The 23,179-nt window shown below is 44.3% G+C and overlaps 1 protein-coding gene across 4 annotated transcripts in view; it reads left to right on the top strand.

Moving 5' to 3' along the window:
* The first annotated feature begins 339 nt into the window (after nt 1-339).
* Nucleotides 340-23,179, top strand: part of NDUFAF6 (NADH:ubiquinone oxidoreductase complex assembly factor 6) — a 44,311-nt gene continuing 21,471 nt past the window's right edge. Inside the window, exons 1-2 of one of the 4 annotated variants that reach the window (XM_043879873.1) lie at nt 340-570; nt 6,854-6,953. In XM_043879873.1, coding sequence (XP_043735808.1) covers nt 374-570; nt 6,854-6,953 — 297 coding nt within the window. In that variant the 5' untranslated portion in view covers nt 340-373. Of the gene's footprint in view, nt 596-6,853; nt 6,958-23,179 lie in introns of all 4 variants that reach the window. The other 3 variants (XM_043879876.1, XM_043879874.1, XM_043879875.1) reach the window with 3 other exon arrangements.

The following is a 23,179-nucleotide window of genomic DNA, read 5'->3' as shown; positions in this document are numbered from 1 at the left end:
CAACCGTAATATTTGACTGGCCTGAGGTTAAGAGGGCCTAAGGAGGCTCACATGCCATGTGAATAATTGTTTAAAAGTTATAAATCAAGCTAGTAAACTGTCAAATTATTCTCCATTCCCCTATCTCGATAAACACACCTTCAGGAGGGCCTGGAAGGGAAGGGGAGAGCCTGGGCGGAATCCCTGGAACTCAGGCGGGGCTTTTCCTGAGGAGCGCGGCGGCGGACCACAGCGACACCTGGCTCCTCTCTGAGCGGCGGCCGGAGGTCGCCTTCCTGCCCCCGCGCACTGCGCGACTAGACCTGCCGGGGGCGTGGCCGAGCGTAGCCGCGCGCCGAGAGCGCGGGGTCGAAGGGCACGCGGCGTCTGTGTCATGGCGGCCTCCACGTTGGGCTCGGCGTGGGGACCTCTGCGGCTAGGCGTCCCCGGCCTGTGTTGCAGCCGACCACTCCGGGGCCTGTGGGCGCGCGCATGGCGGCTTTCGGAGCCCGTGGCGTCCGGGCGGAGCGTGGCCGCGGCTAGTGGACTTGGCGCCTCGGGTACTGACCGCTACTGCTTGGAGCTGCTGCGGTGAGAGAGCCCGGCCTGTCCCGAGGTCAGGGAGCAAGGCCGGAAGGGGACCCTCGTGGGCGCGGCGGGCCTCGGGGCCGTCCTGACCCTTGGCGTTACAACGCATGTGCCCTGGGGTCAGCCCCGGGTGTGGGGTGGGAGTGAAGCCACAGGAGCTTTCACATCGGTCCCAAAATTGTGGCAAAATTCCTTCGTTTGTCATATTGCTTAAGCCTTATCTTTAAAGTTTTTACATGAATAGCTTTTTTAAAATGTGAAAGATGACTAGTAATTAATTTTAAGTAAGCAGTGGCTAACTTTGAGTTCTTCCTGTGTGTCAGGCATTATGCAAAGTATTAGTTTACAAGTAACCAATCTTCGCTACAAGTATGACGGACAGTTGTACACTCCAAGTTTTATGAATTAAAGCATTTAGAACAGTGTCTGGTACAAAGCAGGGGCACAGTGAGTACAGTATAAACTGTATTATCTTATCTAGCAGATATGGAAACAAAGATTTAGAGAGAATTCAGGGAATTTACCCGAGTTCAGTGGAATCTAAGCCTCATAAAGTCAGAAGCTTAATGACGATTTTGTTCAGGTAACACGTGAAGGGCCTAGCACGGAGGATTGAATTGGACAAATCAGGTTACCTGATAGATCTCGGCAGGGGCCTGTCTTGGATTCCAGGTCTGACTTCAGGGATGAATGGTTTAAAATACACCGCCCCCCCTCCCCGATTCTGCTGCCTTTGATTAATAAAGAGTGGCAGAAAATCTCAAAATATCTGATCTCAAGGGCTTCTGAGAAGTGCTAGAGTAGTTAACCACCCTGGATTTGATTGGGCTAGTAAGTCCAATTTTAAAAAATTCCATTGTAGCAAAATGTAGTATAATGACAGAATTCCCATGCATTTCAGTGTTTTGTTTTTAATTGCTTTTAAAAATAGTGTACCTATCCCGCCTTGTTTACTTGTTGATTACTTTTGGAGAAACAAGGTAGCATTAGTGGAAATCAGGGCATTAAAAAGTAAAAGCCAAAAAAGTTATATTCATTTTTATATAGTTTAAAATGACCACTTTTTGATAATAAACAGTTTAGATTATCAAGATGTATGGTTACCATCCATATTCACTTGTTCAGTGCAGTTTTTCTTTGACACCAGTAGTGTCCTCTAACTTTCCTATCCAGGGTTGAATCACTCTTACAGATTTCTTATATATTCTTTTAATAATAGTCTGTGGATATCACATAACAGCTTTTCTCAAATACGTATTTACAAATGGGGAGACACTTAATCTGTCCATGTTGGTAATTAAGTGGAATGGAGGCTGTTGACTAGTGATTTATTGAAAAGCAGGCAGACCTTATCTGAGTTTATTAATGCTAGTTGTGTCACTTGGGAAAGTTAATTACTTTAAGATTCACCTATTTCCTCATTTGTAGATTTCTACTTCCACTTTATAAGGTGGTTGTGAGGGTTAAATTACATGATGTGTATAAAAATTCAGGCACATAATGACACTTGAACAGAGGATTAGAAGTTTAAAACAAAATGAAGCTTGAACAGAAGATGAGAACTTTTAGCTTCTAATTGTCCATTAATCTTTGCAAAATTTTGACTCTGAAATTGTGTGTGCAGGATTGTTTTGGACATGTGTCTTATGCAAAGCTTCCAAGTATCAGAAAAGATACCGTACAACTTCAGGTTAGCCTGCAGGGGTTCTTCTAGGAATCAAGGTTCTTGGGAAAATCTCAAACCCAATTTATTATATGTAGGTTTCTTGGGATCTGGTTTTGAGAAACAGTTCCTTAGGCCTTATGTGTGTGGCAAGTCAGCTCAGTTGTGTCCAACTCTTTTGTGACCCTTTGGACTGTAGCCTGCTAGGCTCCTCTGATGATGGGATTCTCCAGGCAAGAATGCTGGTGTCGGTCGCCATGCCCTCTTCCAGGGGATCTTCCCGACTCAGGGATGGAACCTGCGTATTTTGTCTTCATTGGTAGCCGTGTTCTTTACCACTAGCGCCACCTGGGAATCCCCTGCTACTGCTACTGCTAAGTCACTTCAGTCGTGTCCGACTCTGTGCGACCCCACCCCTGGGATTCTCCAGGCAAGAACACTGGAGTGGGTTGCCATTTCCTTCTCCAATGCATAAAAGTGAAAAGTAAAAGTGAAGTCGCTGGGGATTAATGCTCTAATAAGGAGATGAGGTGCTACTGGTGATCTGGAGGTGCTGCAGCCTCACTGAGGAACCACTTTTAACTTTGTGCTTCGGCGGCACAGGTCATTGGAATTAGCGGCGCAGTCTTAGCACTAGTTATGCTTATTTCTCACGTGTCTGTCTCTCCCTGCTAGACTGAAGTCTATACCGTCTTCAGTGTCTGGCACAGTGCTTGTCACGTTGTAGGCACTGAATGAATGTTTGAATGAATAAATGAAAAGTTATTGACCCTTTGCTGTATAAAGCTATCACAGTACAGAATTTCTCACTGTCGTTACAGTTCTGAGGTAACTGGACCTTGGTTAGCCACTTACAGGATATCCTTGTATACTGGTAATCTCTGTTTATAACAATGATCCTGATCGGTGCAGAAATGGGTCAATAGTATATTCTGTTTAATGTGAAGAAGTGGGTAATATTGTTTAGAAAAATTTCCAACCAAAATACTTTTTTAAAAGTTATTAACAGGGCAAATCCTTAGCTGTGTAGACTATCTTTATTTCCCAAAGACTGTTACAGTTCTGTTATGTCATTGTTTTATTTTTCATTTTCCTGTAAGTAGCTTGAAAATACTTCACATATTGGTTATTTTTTAGGAGATATGAAACAGGTAGGTTATCGAGCCTCATTTTATAAGTTAGGAAGTAGACATGACTGATATAATTTCTGTCAATAACCAGTTGAATGATGGAAATTAAGATTGTATTTTTGATTCCTATTCAGTTTTTCTCACTGTTCCATATTAACTTTCAGGTGTTTTAAAAACTTTTGATGTGTACAGCCTTTTTATAATAAAATTTCAAAATATTTTCATCTCTATATATTAAAAGTGTAAGCTATAAAGCTCTTTTGCCCGAACCCTCCATATTATAGCTGAAACTGCAACTGGTGAGATTTTTTAGTAGAGCTGTCTTGTGATAGCTAGATTCTGCTGTTCATGACCTCTCTCTTTAGTCTATGTGGAAGTTAGGCGGGGATTGTGAAGTTTAAGTTCTCTGCTAACCACACAGCAAATAAACTCCATGGAATGACGTTGGACCCATTTAATACTGAGTATTGCTTTTATAGGAAATACTGTTACAGTAAGGTTCCAGTGTATTACAATGAAAGTAGCTTTGTCAGTAGGCAGTCTAGTAAGTACTTTATACCTACATCGTCCTAGAATGAATATAGTAAGGTCTATATTTTTTTTTAACTTTTCAGTTTAAAGTAATTTCAAATTCACATAAAAATTACAGAAATAGCACACAGAGCCCCAGCACACTCATCATGGCGATTTCCTCCTTGTGGATGTTCTGAACTGCTTGAGAATAAGATGTAGATGACCCATTAACTCCCTTATTATTTACTGTTGTGTATTTCTTAGTACACAAGGATTCTCCCCCATATTATCATAGTACAGCCATAAAAATCAAGATATTAAAATTGATCGAATATTGCCATCTAATCCAGACTCTGTTCAACTTTCGCTAGTTATTCTGTTATGTCTTTCATGCATCCAGGATTATGTGCTACATTTAGTTGTCAAATGTCTTTAGTCTTCTCCAATCTGGAACAGCTTCTCATCTTTCATGAACTTGATTTTTTTTATAAGAGAATCAGCCAGGTTCTCTCAATTTGGGTTTATACAATTTTTGCAAGTATATTACAGAACTCACACTGTGGTTTTCTCAGTATCCTGTCAGGAAGCACAGTATGTTGGTTTATCCTATTACTGTGGGGTGAACTTTCTGTCCCTTGGTTGAGAGGGTGTCTTTCAAGGTTTCTGTCTTTTAAATTTAATTAATAAAAAGTTAGTAAATAATATTTATTTGGTAAGGAGATACTTTAATACTATGTAAATATCCTTTTCCTGTCAAACTTTCACTTGTTTAACATTTTCCAGACACTGATAGTTGCCTGAATCAGTGTTTACCTTGATATTCAGTTCAGTTCAGTCGCTCAGTTGTGTCCGACTCTTTGCGACCCCATGAATCGCAGCACGCCATGCCTCCCTGTCTATCACAAACTCCCAGAGTTTACTCAAACTCATGTCCATCGAGTCGGTGATACCATCCGGCCATCTCATCCTCTGTCGTCCCCTTCTCCTCCTGCCCCCAATCCCTCCCAGAATCAGGGTCTTTTCCAATGAGTCAGCTCTTCGCATGAGGTGGCGAAAGTATTGGAGTTTCAGCTTCAGAATCAGTCCTTCCAGTGAACACCCAGGACTGATCTCCTTTAGGATGGACTGGTTGGATCTCCTTGCAGTCCAAGGAACTCTCAAGAGTCTTCTCCAACACTATAGTTCAAAAGCATCAATTCTTTGGCGCTCAGCTTTCTTTATAGTCCAACTGTCACATCCATACATGACCACTGGAAGAACCATAGCCTTGACTAGACAGACCTTTGTTGGCAAAGTAATGTCTCTGCTTTTTAATATGCTATCTAGGTTGGTCATAACTTTCCTTCCAAGGAGTAAGCGTCTTTTAATTTCATGGCTGCAATCACCATCTGCAGTGATTTTGGAGCCCCCCAAAATAAAGTCAGCCACTGTTTCCACTGTTTCCCCATCTATTTCCCATAAAGTGATGGGACCAGATGCCATGATCTTAGTTTTCTGAATGTTGAGCTTTAAGCCAACTTTTTCACTCTCCTCTTTCACTTTCATCAAGAGGCTCTTTAGTTCTTCTTCGCTTTATGCCATAAGAGTGGTGTCATCTGCATACCTGAGATTATTGATATTTCTCCTGACAATCTTGGTCCCAGCTTGTGCATCTTCCAGCCCAACGTTTCTCATGATGTACTCTGTATATAAGTTAAATAAGCAGGGTGACAGTATACAGTCTTGACATAGTCCTTTTCCTATTTGGAACCAGTCTATTGTTCCATGTCCAGTTCTTTTTTTTTTTTTTTCCATGTCCAGTTCTAACTGTTGCTTCCTGACCTGCATATAGGTTTCTCAAGAGGCAGGTCAGGTGGTCTGGTATGCCCATTTCTTTCAGAATTTTCCACAGTTTATTGTGATCCACACAGTCAAAGTTTTGGCACAGTCAATAAAGCAGAAATATATGTTTTCCTGGAACTCTCTTGCTTTTTCCATGACCCAGCGGATGTTGGCAATTTGATCTCTGGTTCCTCTGCTTTTTCTAAAACCATCTTGAACATCTGTAAGTTCATGGTTCACATATTGCTGAAGCCTGGCTTAGAGAATTTTGAGCATTACTTTACTATTAAGAGCTATCAAATGGTGATTTTAAAAAATCCAGTCATGTCTTCTAGATTTATCAGTTGACAGGTACTGGTTGTCAAGTTTTTCCTTCTCTGTGTTTGTTTACTCATTCACATATGTTGGTCTGGGCTCATGGGGTCCTGTTGCAATCTTTACTCTCATTGTTTTTTTGATGCTCAAATTGTGCCCCACTTGGCCAAGGAGAACTTGATCCAGCCCGTTTCTTTGGCCTCTGACAGGTCCCTCCATTCTCTGAATGTTTGCTTACTTTCTATTGAGAAGATGTTTCAGGCTTATCTTGTATTCTCTGTGCACCAGTCCTGGAGTCAGTCATTGCTTCAGGGAGCCTGAGTTTCTTTCAGTGGAGAGATCGAGGTCCAGGTGTCAGTTATGGGGTGGAAGGGCAAACGTCATTGTTTGTAGGCTTTCTCAACAGGCGCTGTAGGCAACCACGAGTGGTGTGTGTGCACACACATGGGCACACCCTCCCCCACGGCGCCCGCGGTGTTCTCTGTCTTTATGTCTTCCCTATATGTAAATATGTCTGTGTATTCATACCAGGACTTACTGGAACTGTTTTCTAGATTTCTATATCTGTAGCTCATTTGAACTCTTATTACTAAAACCAAAGTGATTCTGAAATAGTTAAAATTATATATATGTCAAAATAAATGAATAGAGATTGATTATTGTAATTGCTCTGGAATTGGAGGCAGATACATTTTTTTTTTGTAATTGCAGAGAAACAGATATAAAATATAGGAAACTTAAGGCCCCTTTTGAATTGAAGCCTTGTTTCCTGTTCATTTTGGTCAGTATTTTTTGTGTGCAACTCAGTGAAAAGTAATTACCTTTTTCTGCTTATTTGTTACAGGAAACGAGATTATGAAGGCTATTTATGTTCGCTGTTACTCCCTGCCGAATCCAGAAGCTCTGCTTTTGCACTGAGAGCCTTCAATGTGGAACTGGCTCAGGCTGGTATTAAAATACCTTATAAATTATTTGCAAAAATTGTGATATAACACCTTTAATGCTGAATGATAAAGAACCATAGTTGTAACTTATATGTTAGACATGCTTAAGGTCTCTGCCGGGGATTTCTTTCTCCTGCTTAACAATTCAATTCCAAAAATAAAGGTAGCTAATGAACTTAATGTTTCTGGAAAGACCAGTCTGGAATTTCCTTTTCTAAGGATATTTTAAACTATGCAATTAACATTGTCGATTAATTGAATAGATTAATCGGAGTATTACTGCTTATTCTCTACAATATTTGCATAATTTGCATGTATATAGCAGTTCTTCAGAGCACTTTTTGAAATGAGTTTTAACTTTAAAGTTTTTAACTTTAAAGGAAATTGAAGTAATTATAGCAAACCCAAATCTTACATCATACTAACTCTTGTCTAAAGAATAACGAAGGAAGTAGAGTGTCTTCCTTTTGTTATAATGGAAAGAATGTGTGCTGAGGTATAAGATAAATTGAAATGGAGAGGGTCATTGAGGGAGTTGAGATAGAATGGCCTTAATTTTCTCAGTAAATTAAATGGAGAGATCAGTTATTGAGAGTGAGGGAGCGTGGGAGTGTTGGGGTTCTTGAAGAGTGTGGCAAGTTTTGAAGCAGCTTCTCTGGTGAATGTGATAGGAGGTGAGCTAGGAACGAATAAAAGGATGTGAGTGTAGCACTGAGGCATGACGAAGCTTAGACTTGATGAATCTGCAGAGTAATTGAGTCCGGCTGTTTGTCCTCGGTGTATTTCTAGAAGTCATGGTTCTGTATTTTTTCACTTTATCCTTTTTCAGGTGTAAACTACACTTCACCATCTTAAGTCAGTCACCACAGTTTAAAAATAAATAATCTCCATTGCGGTCTTCCATTGTAACTTTAAAATAATAAAAAATTCCTTTTTTAATAGATAAATCCTCCATATTTTCCCTAATTCTCTGTCATCTTATAAGAGTGTCTTGCTGCCTTTTTTTTTAAATTTCATTGAATTCAATTATGCAGGCATTTTCGCTCCTGCCTGCCGCTCCAGGCAGTGTGGCCCTGGTTGCCCCTTGACCCCGTGGCCCCTTCACAAGACTTCCGTCTCCCAGCAGCTGTCTGTTTTACTGTTTGTTTTTGCACACACATCTTGTTCATTCATTCTTCATTCAATAGGTATTATCCAAAATATGCTAGGCACTATTTTAAGTACTGGGTTATATAGCACTGAGTAAAACATGCAAAGTCCTTGCACTCAAGGAGCAAATAAATTCTGTATAGAAGAGTTAAGGAGGTTAGGGAAGGTTTGGTGTACCAGGGGTTTCTGTAAGAAAATACCTCACTGAGAATGTGGCATTTGAGCAAAGATTTGAAGGCAGCAAAGAAGTGAAAAATACGTGGCTACATAGTATTTCAGACAAAAGGAGCAGCAAATACAAAGGTCCTGAGATATGTGTGCCTGACATAATCAAAGAAAAGAAGGCCAGTGTGACACAGCAGAGAGGGAGGGATGGTGTGGGAGATTAGGTTAGAGGCATCTGGGCCAGAAAGGTAAGGTCTTGGAGACCACTGCAATCACTTTGGCATTTACTCTGAGTGAGATGGAAAACCGTTGGAGGATTCTGAGCAAAGAGACCATCTCTTGGTCATGTTTTAAAAGGATTACCCTTTAAATTTTTTTTTTAGTAAAATACAGTTGGTTTATAATATTAGTTTCAAGTGTTCAACATAGTGATTTGATATTTTTATAGGTCATATTCCATTTAACATTATTATAGAGTATTGGTTATCTTCCCTGTGCTGTATAGTATATCCTTGTATCTTACTTATTTTATACATCCTAGTTTGTAGTTCTTACTCCCCTATCGCTATCTTGCCCCTCCCCTCATCCCTCTCCCCACTAGTAGCCACTACTTTGTTCTCTATATATGTGAGTCTGATTCTCTCCTTTTCTTACTGTTATGTTTATTCATTTGTGTTAACTTTTAGGTTCTACATGTAAGTGATAACATACAGTATTTGCCTTTCTCTAATTATTTCACTAAGCATCATATCCTATGGGCCTTTCTTACTGCAAATGGCAAAATTTTATTCTTTTTTTATGGCTGAGTAATACTTCATCGTGTGTGTGCGTGTGTGTGTGTGCGTGTGTGTGTGTGTGTGTGTATGTAAATTGTATCTTCTCTGTCCATTTATCTGTTGATCGTCACTTAGGTTGCTTCCACATCTTGACTATTGTAAATGATGCTGCTATGAACACTGGGGTGCATATATCTTTTCAAATTAGTGGTTTTGATTTATTTGGATTTATTATATTGGTGCAAAAGTAATTGCAGTTTTGCATTGTTGAACTTTGTTCTTTGATACTGGAATACATTCTTAAGTGTGGTTATGTTATACATCATTTTAATGCACATTTATCACTTTTTTTTGCTAATTATTACTTGCTATTTATTTTATATTTATTTCAGACTAGGGAAATGATGTTAGACAAAAAGCAAATTCGAGCAGTTTCCTTACTCAAGTTCAAAGTGGGTTGTAAAGCAGCAGAGACAATTCGCAGCATCAGCAATGCATTTGCCCTGAACTGATAACATACAGTGTAGTGGTGGTTCAAGAACCTTGCAGAGGAGACAGGAACCTTGCAGATGAGGAGCACGGTGTCAACTTCTTCAGCCAACAGAATTTGACAGCTGCCAACTGAGAGGATCACCAAAGCTGATCCTCTTAAAACTATAGGAGAAATTGCTGAACAATTCAACATCAACTGTTCTGTGGTTGTTTGGCATTTGAAGCAAATTGGAAAGGTGAAAAAGTTTAAGTGGGTGCCACATGAGCTGACTTCAAATCCAAAAATTGTCTTTTTGAAGTTTCCTCTTATTCTGTACAACAGACCATTTCTCGATTTGATTGTGACCTGAGATAAAAAGTGGATTTTGTATGACAGCTGGTGACACCCGGCTCAGTGGTCGCACCATCAGTGCACTGCGACTGTCTTGTCTCCACATTCATGCCAGTATTTCTTAATTTGTGGTCTTTTTGATGATAACCATTCTGACAGATGTGAGGTGATATCTACCTGGTGGTTAGGGATGGTTCAGCACCTTTTCATGGACCTCTTGGCCGTCTGTATCTCTTCTTTGGTAAAGTGTCTATTTAGGTCTTTTGTTTGTTCTTTGATATCGAGTTGTATGAACTGCTTTTGAATTTTGGATATTAACCCCTCAAAGGATTATTATTTGCAAATATTTTCTCCCATTCAGTAGGTAGTGCAAATGTAATTATTGATAGGTGTGTACTTACTGGACTTACTTCCATTTTATTACTTGTTTGCCAGTTGTTTTTGCAGTTTTTCTCTTTTCATTTCTTCTTCATTTATTTCTTCCATTGTGGTCGTATGATCTTCTTTTGTACTGTGCTTGGGTTGCTATCTTACTGGTTTTTGTGTATCTATTGTAGGTTTTTGTGTATCTGTTGTAGGTTTTTGATTTGTGGTTACCATGGGGTTGTGTATGTTGACCAGTGATTGTATCTACTTGACTTAAACTGATAGTCTTTTAAGTTCAAACATATTCTAAAAGATGTACATTTTTTACTTCCATCCCTCATATTTTTATGTTTTTGTTGTCATACTTTTCATCTTCATGGCTGTCTCTTTACTTTTTATTGTAGTTATGGTTGCTTTTACAAATTTTTTTTTAATCTTTGTATTAGCTCATTTAAAAAGATTGATCCACAGCCTTTACTGTAAGATTTGTCTTTACTAGTGGGATTTTTTTTTTCCCTCTCTGAATTCTTGCTTCTTACAATCTTGTTTTCCACTTGAAAAAGACCCTTTAATACTTCTTGTAAGGTTGCTTTAGTACTGGTAAACTTAGTTTTTGCTTGTCTGAGAAGTTCTTTATCTCCTTCAGTTTTGAAAGATAACATTTCTGGGTAGAGTATCCTAGGTTGTAGGTTTTTTCCTTTCAGCTGTTTAAATATATCATGCCACTCCCTTCTGGCTTTCATAGTTTCTGCAGAAAATATCAGCTGATAGATAGCCTTACAGGAATTCCCTTGTGCTTGACTCTGTTTTTCTCTTGCTGCCTATAATTTCTTTTTAACTTTTGCCATTTTAATTACGATGTGTTTTGGTGTGGGTCTCATTGGGTTCATCTTGTTTGGGACTCTTTGTGCTTCCTGTAGAAATCTGTTTCCTTCTTCAACTTCAAGAAGTTTTCAGCCATAATTTTATCAAATACATTTTCTACTGTTTTCTCACCCTCTTCTCCTGGGATCCTTATAAGCTGAATTCTAATACACTTGATGTTGTCTCAGAGGTCCCTTAAATTATGCTCCTTTTTAAAAATTGGTTTTTCTTTTTGCTATTCTGAAGGGTAATTTCCATTTTTTCCCCCCAGGTCACTTATGTGTTCTTATCTATCAGCTAGTCTGCTATTCATGCCTTCTAGTGCACTTTTCATTAATGGTATTCTTCAGCTATGACTGGTTCTTTTTAATAGTTTCTGGTTCCTTGTTTAAATTCTTAGTGTGTTCATGGACTCTTTGCAAACTTAGTTAGCATTCTTTTTACTATTACTGTGAAACTGTATGAGGTAAATTATTTATCTCTGTATCACCAGGGTTTTTTCTCAGTTTTTTTCCCTTATTCTTTCACTTGAAACATATTCCTTTGTCTTTTAATTTTGTATAACTTTGTCTGTATGAAATTAGGTGAAATGGTTACCTGTCCCAATCTTGAAGGGGTATCCTTTTGTGGGGCTATCCCTACGCAGTCTGTGTGTGCCCAATTATTTTGGTGGGAGAGCTGGATCTGAAGTGAGCGTAAGTCACATCTTCTCTTGGGGTGTGCTGGCAGCTACCACCGTGGTGGGAGGTAGGGCTAAAGATGAAGGGGCTTAGCCAAGCCAGGTGTGAGCTGGGGCTTTTCCTGGGCTCCTCCTTTGGCGGTCATCCCCTTGTCTGGGTGCGATCAGAGCTCCGGGTCCTAGACACAAGCTCTAAGGATTGGTCTGAGCTGGCTCCCTTCCCTCTAAGTGTGTTTACTGCTCTCCTAGTGGAGAGCCGGAGGGCCTGGAGCAGGCAGCTGGGTGGGCTGGGGTGCATGCTGGAACAGTCCTGGAAGCCAAACAGAAGCCGGGCAGTTTTCAGCCTGCAGCATGGCGTGCGTGCTGGCTCGGGTCCAGGCTGGCTTCCTTTTCTCTCAGTGATAGCCTTTGCCTTAGTGGAGGGCAGTGCTGGATAAGGGGCTGGAGCAGGCAGCTGGTCAGAGCTCAGGCACTTTTCTGCCTGCAGCCTTGATGCAAATCCTGGGAGTAAATGAGCTTGTGCAGAGTCTTGGTTTCTTACAGCCCTCCAGTAAGTCCCACTGGTTTTCACACCAACTAAGAGTAATTGTCTTCCCAGGGTGGATCCCTGAACCTGTGTATGATATTCCTCTCGTCTTCTGTGTCCCCTGCTAAGGACGCAGGTCCCAGCCTCATCGATTTTCCTCCCTCCCTGCCCAACTCCATGTGCATTTTTCTTTATAGCCTTGGTTGCAGAAGAGCCTGTTTTTTGTTTTTTTTTTTTAACCAGTTTCCAGGTTGTTTTCAGCGATGTAGATGTATATTTGATGTGTTCATTGGGGGAGAAGTGAGCTCAGTGTCCTCCTGAAATGATTAGTCTTTTTTTTTTTTTTTCCCCAGAGACTGTAAAACATGTATTAAATTTCACATCCATGGTTGGGAAGCCATCCTCACAGAGGAAAGAATTCCAACCCTGTAACAATGGCAGTCTAATTCAACCATCCACTGAAGTCAGCGGAGGCTGGCGGCCGCCTCTGGACTGAGATTTTCTCCTCTTTGCTGGCGGGGGCCAGCTGGAACTGCAGGAGGACACTGATTAGTCTTTTAAAAAAGTTTTTTTAACTTATTTTTTCTTTTCCATTATGTTTTTCATAGGGTATTGAGTATGGTTCCCTGTGCTGTACTAGAGGACCTTGTTGTCTATCCATCCTATATATGATAGTTTGCATTTGCTAGTCCCAAATTCCCAATCCATCCTTCCCCCTTGGCAACCACAGGTCTCTTCTCTGTGAGGCTGCCAGAGTTAATACCGTGACGGGCGGCCTGGACCTAAGTTTTAGCTTCCCCCGAAATGGTAAGATTCCCTACCCCCATCAGGTAACCTGGAGCCAGCCAATCAATATGCGCCCAGTAAGAACAAAGGGAGAGCTGAAAAGCCCGCGAAAGTCTGTACCGATAGAATTACTTTGCAAACATGTAACCAATCCGCTTAAGCCAGCTACTAACCGCTTTTGCATATCTTATAAATTTGTGTACCAAGCTTGAGCCAGGGCTTTTCTGACCCTGCACCACTGTGATGTTTGTGGCAGAAAGCCCTGGCTCGAGACAGTAATAAACTTCCCTTTTTGCGAGTTGCATTGTCTTGGAAGCCTTCTCTCTCTCCCCGCTCGGGGATTCGGACATCGGGCATAACATTTGGGGGCTCGTCCGGGATCCCTTGACAGGGAGAAGAGAACGCTTACAGGACAAAGGGGAAGGATAAATAATAACACCGGTGCTCAGGAAGCAGGGGGAGCAAGCCGGCGTAAGGCCAAGGCCAGCGGACGCGCTGGGGGGCAGCCGACTCCGCGAGAAGGCTTTTTTATAAAGGGGGAGCAAGCCGGCGTAAGGCCAAGGCCAGCGGACGCGCTGGGGGGCAGCCGACTCCGCGAGAAGGCTTTTTATAAAGGGGGAGCAAGCCGGCGTAAGGCCAAGGCCAGCGGACGCGCTGGGGGGCAGCCGACTCCGCGGGAAGGAAAGTTCCTCTCCCGACCCCGAGCCTGGTGAACAGCGGACGTCATTCGGTAAGGTGAATCTGCTACCGGGAGGCAAGAAAATTCAGGGGGCCCGAAAACCCAGCGCTGTGTCGTCGGCCGACGTTTGTTTGTCCGTGTGTTTGTCTTTGGCTCTCCGTGTTTTTGTGTGTGTGCCGGCATTGTCTCTAGTCTCGTTCTCTTCTGGTGCATCGTTCTTTCTCACTTCTGACTTATTCTCTCTCTTCCTTACCGTTTATTCTTTGACCATGGGGCAGGGAGAATCTACCCCACTTTCTCTCATGACTGACCATTTTTCGGATGTCAGGGCCAGGGCCCATGACTTGTCTTTGCTAGTCAAAAAAGGTAAATTAATAACTCTTTGTTCTGCAGAGTGGCCCGCCTTTCAGGTTGGATGGCCTCCGGAAGGCACCTTTCAACCGTCCATCATACAGGCTGTGAAGGAGAAGATTATGGCTCCTGATCCCTGGGGCCATCCGAGTCAAGTCCCCTATGTCATGGTCTGGCAGGATCTAGTAGAAAATCCGCCTAAATGGTTAAAACCTTTTGTTTACAAACTTCCTAGTTCCTCCAGTTCACAGGTCCTGGTGATGGAGACCCCCCCGGAGGAAACCAAAAAGAAAGAGGACCCAAAACCAGTCCTTCAGGAATCATCTTATCCAAACCTGATAGATCTAGAAACGGAGATAAGGCCTCCGCCATATGTGCCCTCCTTGCAATCCCCTCCGAGGAGAGAAGCTCCCACAGGTGAACCGAGAGGATTAAGAGGGCCAACGGGAACCGACCGTGAGGGGGGACCGGCATTGGGGACCCGGGGGAAAACTAAGGGAGATAGGGGTAAGCAAGACCCTGGGGACCCAGAGTTACCTTCATCCACTGTTCAGGCGCTCCCCGTCCGAGTGGGACCAACTAACCCGGACGGAGAGCGAACCTATCAGTACTGGCCCTTTTCCACGAGTGACCTGTACAATTGGAAGACCCAAAACCCTCCTTTCTCAGAGAAGCCCCAAGGCCTCATTGACCTCTTAGATTCCATTTTGTTTACTCATAATCCCACCTGGGATGATTGTCAGCAGCTGTTGCAGGTGCTCTTCACCACGGAAGAACGGGAGCGAATTCTGGCAGAGGCGCGGAAACGGGTACCAGGGGTCGACGGGAGGCCAACCGCCCAGCCTCATCTTGTGGACGAGGGGTTTCCTCTGTTGCGGCCTAACTGGGATTTTGAGCGGGTGGAAGGTAGGGAGCGTCTCCGAGTGTACCGCCAGACTCTAATGGCTGGCCTGCGGGCTGCAGCAAGAAAGCCGACAAATCTGGCAAAGGTAAATTTAGTAAGGCAAGAGCCCACTGAAAGCCCGGCAGCCTTCCTAGAGAGGCTGATGGAAGCTTTCAGGCAATATACACCTATGGACCCCCAGGCTGAGGAGTCACGCGCTGCAGTTTTGTTAGCGTTTGTGAATCAGGCAGCCCCAGATATTAGGAAGAAATTACAAAAGGTAGAGGGATTGGGAGAACAGACAATACAGGATTTACTGAAAGTAGCTGAAAAGGTATTCAATAATAGGGAGACCCCAGAAGAAAGGGAAGAGCGAATTCGGCGGGAGGAAAGGGAATTAGCGGAAAAGATCAGGAAAGAAGAGAGGGAACATAGGGCGAGGGAAAACCGGAAGAACCAGAAGGAGCTAGCCCAGATTCTTTTTGCGGGGTTAAAGGCCGGAACAGAATTGAGGGAACCTCGAGACCCCCGGACGGGAGAAAAAGAAAAACCAAAAAGGCAGGCCCTAAAGAAGGATCAGTGCGCCTACTGCAAAGAACAGGGGCACTGGAAAAACGAGTGCCCTAAGAGGGACTCAAGGAGAGGAATGACCCAGAGAGAGAAAATCCCCCCCGGAACTCGAGTTCTATATGCGGGGGAAGACAGTGACTAGGGGAGTCGAGACTCGGCACCCCTCCCCGAGTCCTGGGTAACCATACATGTGGAGGGGAAACCCGTTGGCTTCATGGTGGATACTGGCGCCCAACACTCTGTTTTAAATCAAAAACTGGGACCAATGTCTAAGAAAGCCAGCTTAGTGCAAGGAGCCACGGGGACAAAAAGATATTGTTGGACCACAGAACGGAAAGTAAATCTAGGGACCCACCAGGTGTCCCATTCGTTTTTGGTGATACCAGAATGCCCAGCCCCTCTACTTGGAAGAGACTTGTTGACTAAAGTTAATGCTCAGATCCATTTTGACCCAGGGGGAATGTCAGTCACGGATGGACTTGGACAACCGATACATGTCTTGTCCCTAGCCTTAAGGGATGAATACAGACTTTTTGCGCCTAAGCCCTCAGAGACCATAGCACTAGATGTACAACCGTGGGTCCATAAATATCCATTGGCCTGGGCAGAAACAGCAGGAATGGGACTAGCTAAACAGAGACATCCGGTCGTCATCGAGCTAAAGGCCGAGGCAGTTCCTGTGAGGGTGAGACAGTACCCTATGAGCCAAGAAGCTCGGCGGGGGATCACTCCCCACATTCGACGGCTCATGGAGGCCGGAATTCTCAGGCGATGCCGATCCCCTTGGAACACCCCCTTACTGCCGGTGAAGAAGCTAGGGGGGACAGATTACAGACCTGTCCAAGACCTGCGAGAAGTCAACAAACGGGTGAGTGACATACACCCAACTGTCCCTAACCCGTATACCCTCCTGAGCAGTTTACTGCCTGAGTACACTTGGTACACTGTGCTGGACTTGAAGGATGCCTTTTTCAGCCTACCCCTGGCAGTCCAGAGCCAAGAGATATTTGCCTTTGAGTGGACTGAGGAGGAGGGCCAACCAGTAGTACAATTAACTTGGACCCGCCTCCCACAGGGGTTCAAGAACTCCCCTACCTTGTTTAATGAGGCTCTGAGTGAGGACCTCTACGAATATCGGGCTTGCCACCCAGAGGTCATTCTGCTACAATATGTAGATGACCTTATGTTGGCTGGAACCACAGAGGAAGCTTGCAGCCGTGCCACTGGGGACCTATTACAGACCCTAGGCATCTTGGGGTATCGCGCTAGCGCAAAGAAGGCACAAATAGCCCGGCAAGAGGTCACCTATTTGGGGTATAAGATCAGGCAGGGGCAAAGGTGGCTAACCCAGGCCATGAAAGAAACAATATTGCAGATACCAGAGCCCAAAAACCCCCGCCAGGTGAGAGAGTTTCTGGGGACTGTTGGATATTGCAGACTGTGGATTATGGGGTTTGCTGAGAAGGCCCGGCCCTTATATGAGGGAAGTAAAGAGACCCCAAAGTGGACTTGGACTGAGCCAATGAAACAGGCTTTCCAGACACTCAGACGGGCCCTACTAGAAGCCCCAGCCCTTGCCCTGCCTAACCCAAATAAGCCATTCCAGCTGTTTATAGATGAAAAGCAAGGAATAGGAAAGGGGGTCTTGACTCAACAATGGGGACCATGGAAGCGGCCGGTAGCATACCTTTCGAAGCGATTAGACCCGGTGGCCGCTGGGTGGCCCCCTTGCCTTCGCATCATTGCAGCTACAGCCCTCCTCGTCCGCGACGCTGACAAGTTGACGTATGGACAGCAACTCTCGGTTTACACCCCCCACGCCGTGGAAGGGGTTTTAAAGCAGCCGCCGGGTAAGTGGATCTCCAATGCCCGCTTGACACACTACCAGGCCTTGCTGCTCGATGCCCCACGGGTGCGTTTTCAGACCCCTTGCTTCCTAAATCCGGCCACGCTCCTACCCAACCCAGAGAAGGACAGCCCTCTCCATGATTGCAGTGAGATACTGGCTGAGGCCCTGGCGGCACGAAAAGACTTAACTGATGTACCCCTAAGCAACAGTGAGCTAGTATGGTTCACCGATGGGAGCAGTTATGTGAAAGATGGGCAAAGGAAGGCGGGAGCAGCCATAGTTGATGATTCAGGGCAGACGATATGGGCTGAGACACTACCCCCAAACACTTCTGCACAAAAAGCAGAATTGATTGCCCTAATACAGGCTCTGGAGCAAGCCAAAGGGAAGAGAGTCACCATTTTTACTGACAGCCGATATGCTTTCAGCACTGCCCATATTCAAGGTCCCATATACCAAGAAAGGGGATTTCGGACAGCTGAGGGAAAAGAGGTCAAAAATCTGCCTGAGATTCGCAGGCTCTTGGAAGCTGTCCAACTACCCCGGGCAGTAGCTATAGTACATGTCCCCGGTCACCAGAAGGGAGAAGACCCTAAGGCGCTGGGCAATCGTGCTGCTGATGCGGCCGCTCGAGAAGCGGCTAGCCGGGACTATGCCGCCCCCATATTAGCCGTGGGACTTCCACCCCCTGGTATGGGGACCTTGCCACCAGTTCCCGAATATTCCCTCCCCGATCTCGCCTGGATCAACAAGGATACCACCCTCCAGAAAGATGACCAAGATGGATGGTACCGAGACCAAAACAACAACCTGATCTTGCCTGCCTCCCTGGGTCGTCACCTGTGTGAACACCTGCACACAACTACACACTTGGGAGAAAAAAAGACCCTAACACTTCTCCAGATGGCCTGCCTGAGGTTCCCTCGTCAAAATGTAACTGTACGAGAGATAATTCAAGCCTGCAAAGCGTGCCAGCTGATGAGGGCAGAGAAGAAGCAGCACTCGGGAACGAGGTACCGAGGGGAAAAGCCAGGGCAACATTGGGAGATAGATTTCACCGAGGTAAGGCCAGGCAAGTATGGGTACCGCTATCTGTTGGTACTGGTAGATACCTTCTCGGGGTGGGTGGAAGCTTTCCCCACTAAGGGAGAGACAGCAATAGTGGTTGCTAAAAAGATCTTAGAGGAGATAGTGCCTAGGTATGGGCTGCCAGTGACTATGGGCTCTGATAATGGACCTGCCTTTGTGAGCCAGATTGTACAAGGGCTGGCCCAAGCTCTGGGGACGAAATGGAAGTTACATTGCGAATATAATCCCCAGAGCTCAGGACAGGTTGAGAGAATGAATCGGACCCTAAAAGAAACTTTGACAAAGTTGGCAATAGAGACTGGCGGGGACTGGGTGACCCTCCTCCCCTTTGCACTCTTTCGGGCACGTAACACCCCTTATAAGCTGAATCTTACTCCTTTTGAGATTCTGTATGGAAGACCCCCTCCTGTGTATCCTATTTTCGAAGGAAAATATCTGCCACCCCCTACTTTGGGACAATTCCAGCAAACTCTGATAGCATTAAGTAAGGTGCATAACCATGTTTGGAAATTGATTCGAGAGATACATGAGGGCCAAAACAAGAGGGCCCTCCCCTCACATAATATTGGCCCAGGTGATTGGGTTTGGGTAAAACGACACCAATCTAAAGTATTAGAACCTAGATGGAAAGGCCCTTATGTTGTTCTCCTTACCACTCCTACCGCTGTCAAGGTCGACGGGATTGGACCCTGGGTTCATTGCAATCACGTGCGGCAAGCCACATCGGAAGAACAGGAAAAAGCGCGAGCAGAATGGAAGGCGAGTCCTCACCCGTCAAATCCTTTGAAACTGAAACTTGTCCGCTGGGAGACCTCCTAATTCTCCTGCTGATGGCAGCTCTCATAGACCCAGGAGCGACCAGTCATAACCCCCATCAACCTGCTAAGATCACATGGAAACTCAACGACGGGCAAACTCATGAGCTGCTCAATGAGACCTCAGGAATCCACCCTCCAAACACCTGGTGGCCGGACCTGAACTTCGACCTCTCAAGCCTCTTCGCAAAGCAGGACGGTCTCCATGATAAGTACTATAGGGATGGGATAAAAAACCATAGGTTGGGGTTTTGGGCTTGCCCGGGCTATGTAAAAAATAACTGGAAAACCTGTGGTGGCATAGAAAGCTATTATTGCAGGAGCTGGAGTTGTGTGACCTCTTGTGATGGACCCCAGAGGTGGGATGTCGGAAACAGAGATCTAGTTAGCTTCACCTTCAAGGACCGTAGACACCAGGGGCCTCAGGTACGAGTACGATTTAACCAGGAACGGGCGAAGAAAGAAAACCGCTGGACCTCAGGACTGACTTGGGGTTTTCAGCTCCACGTAAATTGGCCCGGCCCCTACCCAGGCGAGCTTTTAATCATTAAACAGGTTATTGAGCCGGTGCAGGTACATAGTTTAGGTCCCAATCTGGTCAAAGCATTACAGGGGCACAAGGCGACCCACAAGCCAACCCCCTTCAGACCAAGCTTGCCAGGAACATTTAACATCTCCTCTACCCCTAGCCTCAGAGGCAAACTGACAGAAACCCCTGGCCCTCTGGCTGTTACCATTAGCTCAGCAATTCAGGACCCCCTATGGGCCTTAGTGAATGCAGCCTTTACGGTCTTAAACCATACCAACCCTAATGCAACCCAGTCCTGTTGGCTTTGTTATAATCTTCACCCCCCCTTCTATGAGGCCATAGGCCTCAATGTCTCTTACTACTTATCTTCAGGCCAGAACCCACCCCCATGCCGATGGGAAGAACGCAAGGTTGGTCTCACAATGAATGAAGTTTGGGGACAGGGACTCTGTTTGGGCACAGTGCCACGTGATAAAACTTCCCTCTGTGCCCGGACTATTAGTAACCTACGCTTATATGGCAAAAAATTGGATTGTGCCAGAGGTTGGGGGCTGGTGGATTTGTTCACATACTGGGCTAACCCCATGTTTAAATGTGAAGGTTTTTAACCAGAGTCAAGAATTCTGTGTTCTGGTTGCTGTAATGCCAAAAATCTTATACCACTCTGAAGAGGTTATGTACTCACATTGGGACCGAGAATTGCCAAGACAAAAGAGAGAGCCAATCAGTGCGATCACCATGGCAGCCTTGTTCAGTCTTGGGCTGGCAGGAGCAGGGACAGGAATAGCTTCACTATCTCTGCAAGGCCAAGGGTTTTCTTCCCTACGAGCCGCCATAGATGAAGATATAACTCGCATAGAAGAATCAATCAGCCACTTAGAGAAGTCTCTGACTTCCTTGTCTGAGGTGGTCTTGCAGAATAGGAGAGGATTGGACTTGATTTTTCTCCAACAGGGTGGGGTCTGCGCGGCTCTGGGAGAAGAATGTTGTTTCTATGCAGACCATACAGGAGTGGTAAGAGAATCTATGGCAAAAGTAAGAGAAGGGCTGGCGCAACGAAAGAGGGAACGGGAGGCCCAGCAGGGATGGTTTGAGTCTTGGTTTCAACGCTCCCCCTGGCTGACCACCTTAGTTTCCACCCTCCTGGGCCCGCTTATAGTGCTATTATTAACACTCACATTTGGCCCTTGTATTTTAAACCGGCTAATGTCATTTATTAAAGAACGTCTAAATACCATTCAGATTATGGTATTGAGGCAGCAATATCAGATGGTAGCTCAGGATGAAGAGAAGGATTCCTCTACAGGAACAAGAAGACAGGGGGGAATGTGAGGCTGCCAGAGTTAATACCGTGACGGGCGGCCTGGACCTAAGTTTTAGCTTCCCCCGAAATGGTAAGATTCCCTACCCCCATCAGGTAACCTGGAGCCAGCCAATCAATATGCGCCCAGTAAGAACAAAGGGAGAGCTGAAAAGCCCGCGAAAGTCTGTACCGATAGAATTACTTTGCAAACATGTAACCAATCCGCTTAAGCCAGCTACTAACCGCTTTTGCATATCTTATAAATTTGTGTACCAAGCTTGAGCCAGGGCTTTTCTGACCCTGCACCACTGTGATGTTTGTGGCAGAAAGCCCTGGCTCGAGACAGTAATAAACTTCCCTTTTTGCGAGTTGCATTGTCTTGGAAGCCTTCTCTCTCTCCCCGCTCGGGGATTCGGACATCGGGCATAACATTCTCTATGTGCGTCTGTTTCAGTTTTGTAGATAAGTTTATTTGTGTCGTATTTTAGATTCCACAAATAAGTGGTATCACATGGTATTTTCTTTGTTTTTCTGACTTACTTCACTTAATCTGATAATCTCTAGGTTTATCCATGTTGCTGCATATGTCATTGTTTCGTTCTTTTTTATGGCTGAGTAACATTCCATTGTATATATGTGCCCACATCTTTAAAGGATTACTCTTGATGCTGTATTTAGAATAGATCATATGCCATGGGATCTGAACACTGAAAGAGACCCACCCAGCACTAAGACCATTAAAAAAATTTTTTTTATTTGGAAATACTTTCATGTGCACAAGAGTAAGAATAGTACAAGGAATACCAATGCGCCCTTTTGTTAATATTGGGCCCCTTTTGATTTATCAAGTTGTCCCCTTCTCTCTCTTCCTTCGTCTCTCCCTCTCTTTTTCTCTCTCTCTGTATATGCACACATATATATGCACACACATTCGTGCACTGTTTTTCTTTTTATGAATCATTTTACTGTAACTTACTAAACCATGGCCCTTTACTCATAAACTTGAGCTGTATTTCATTAGCACAAGAATATTCTCTTTCATAACAGTTACCAGTTTGAGTAAATTTGAGACAGATACACTAGTTTTATTTAATCTACCTTCTGGTTTCCAGTTCTGTCAAATGACTGAATGATGTTTTTTATGGCATCTTTAAACCCTTTTGTACAGGATCCAAACTAAGATCACATATTACATATAGCTTTCGTATCTCTTTTGCCTCCTTTTATCTGGAGCATTTCCATAGCTTTTCTTTGTCTTCTATTAAACATTGACATTTAAAAAACCATATTGTTCCTCTTAAAATTTTGAATATTTCTCATTTGGAGTTTATTTTTTGTCACAATTAAACATTTCTAGTCATACTTAACTGTCTTAATGGTGTATGTCCTTCTCAGGGAATCACAACGAGGCATGACACATTTGTATGCCTCTTACTGGTGATACCAATTTTGGTCGCTGGTCAAGGTGTTAATATTTTTTTCCTGTTGAATGTGACATTTTAAGACTGTGGTCCTCATCAAAATTTACCTCATATACGGCAAATAGGTACATGAAAATGTGCTCAGCATCACTTTGAGAGAAGTGCAAATCAGAACCACAGTGAGGTATCACCTCACACCTATTAGAATAGCTGTCATCAAAAAGACAGGAAATAACAAATGTTGAGGATGTGGAGGAAAGGGAACCCTCGTGCACTGTTGGTGGGAATGTAAGTTGCTGCAGACGCTGTGGAAAATGGTATGAGTTTCCTCAAAAGATTAGAACTACCACAAAATCTAGTCATTTCTGGGTATTTAGCCAAAGGAAATGAAAACAGTAACTTGGAAAAATAGTTGCACCTCCTTGTTCATCCCAGCATTATTTACAATAGCCAAGACATGGAAGCCACCTGTGTCCATTTGTGGATGACTGGATAAAGGCGTGGTTTCTCGGGACCTCCCTGGTGTACAGTGGATAAGAATCTGCTGCCAGTGCAGGGGACACAGGTTCCCCTGGCCCAGGCAGATTCTACATGCCACAGGCA

The sequence above is a fragment of the Cervus elaphus genome, chromosome 21 (assembly GCF_910594005.1).
Source record: "Cervus elaphus chromosome 21, mCerEla1.1, whole genome shotgun sequence".
In the NCBI taxonomy this organism is placed as follows: Eukaryota; Metazoa; Chordata; class Mammalia; order Artiodactyla; family Cervidae; genus Cervus; species Cervus elaphus.
This window is presented reverse-complemented; position numbering and strand designations above follow the sequence as displayed.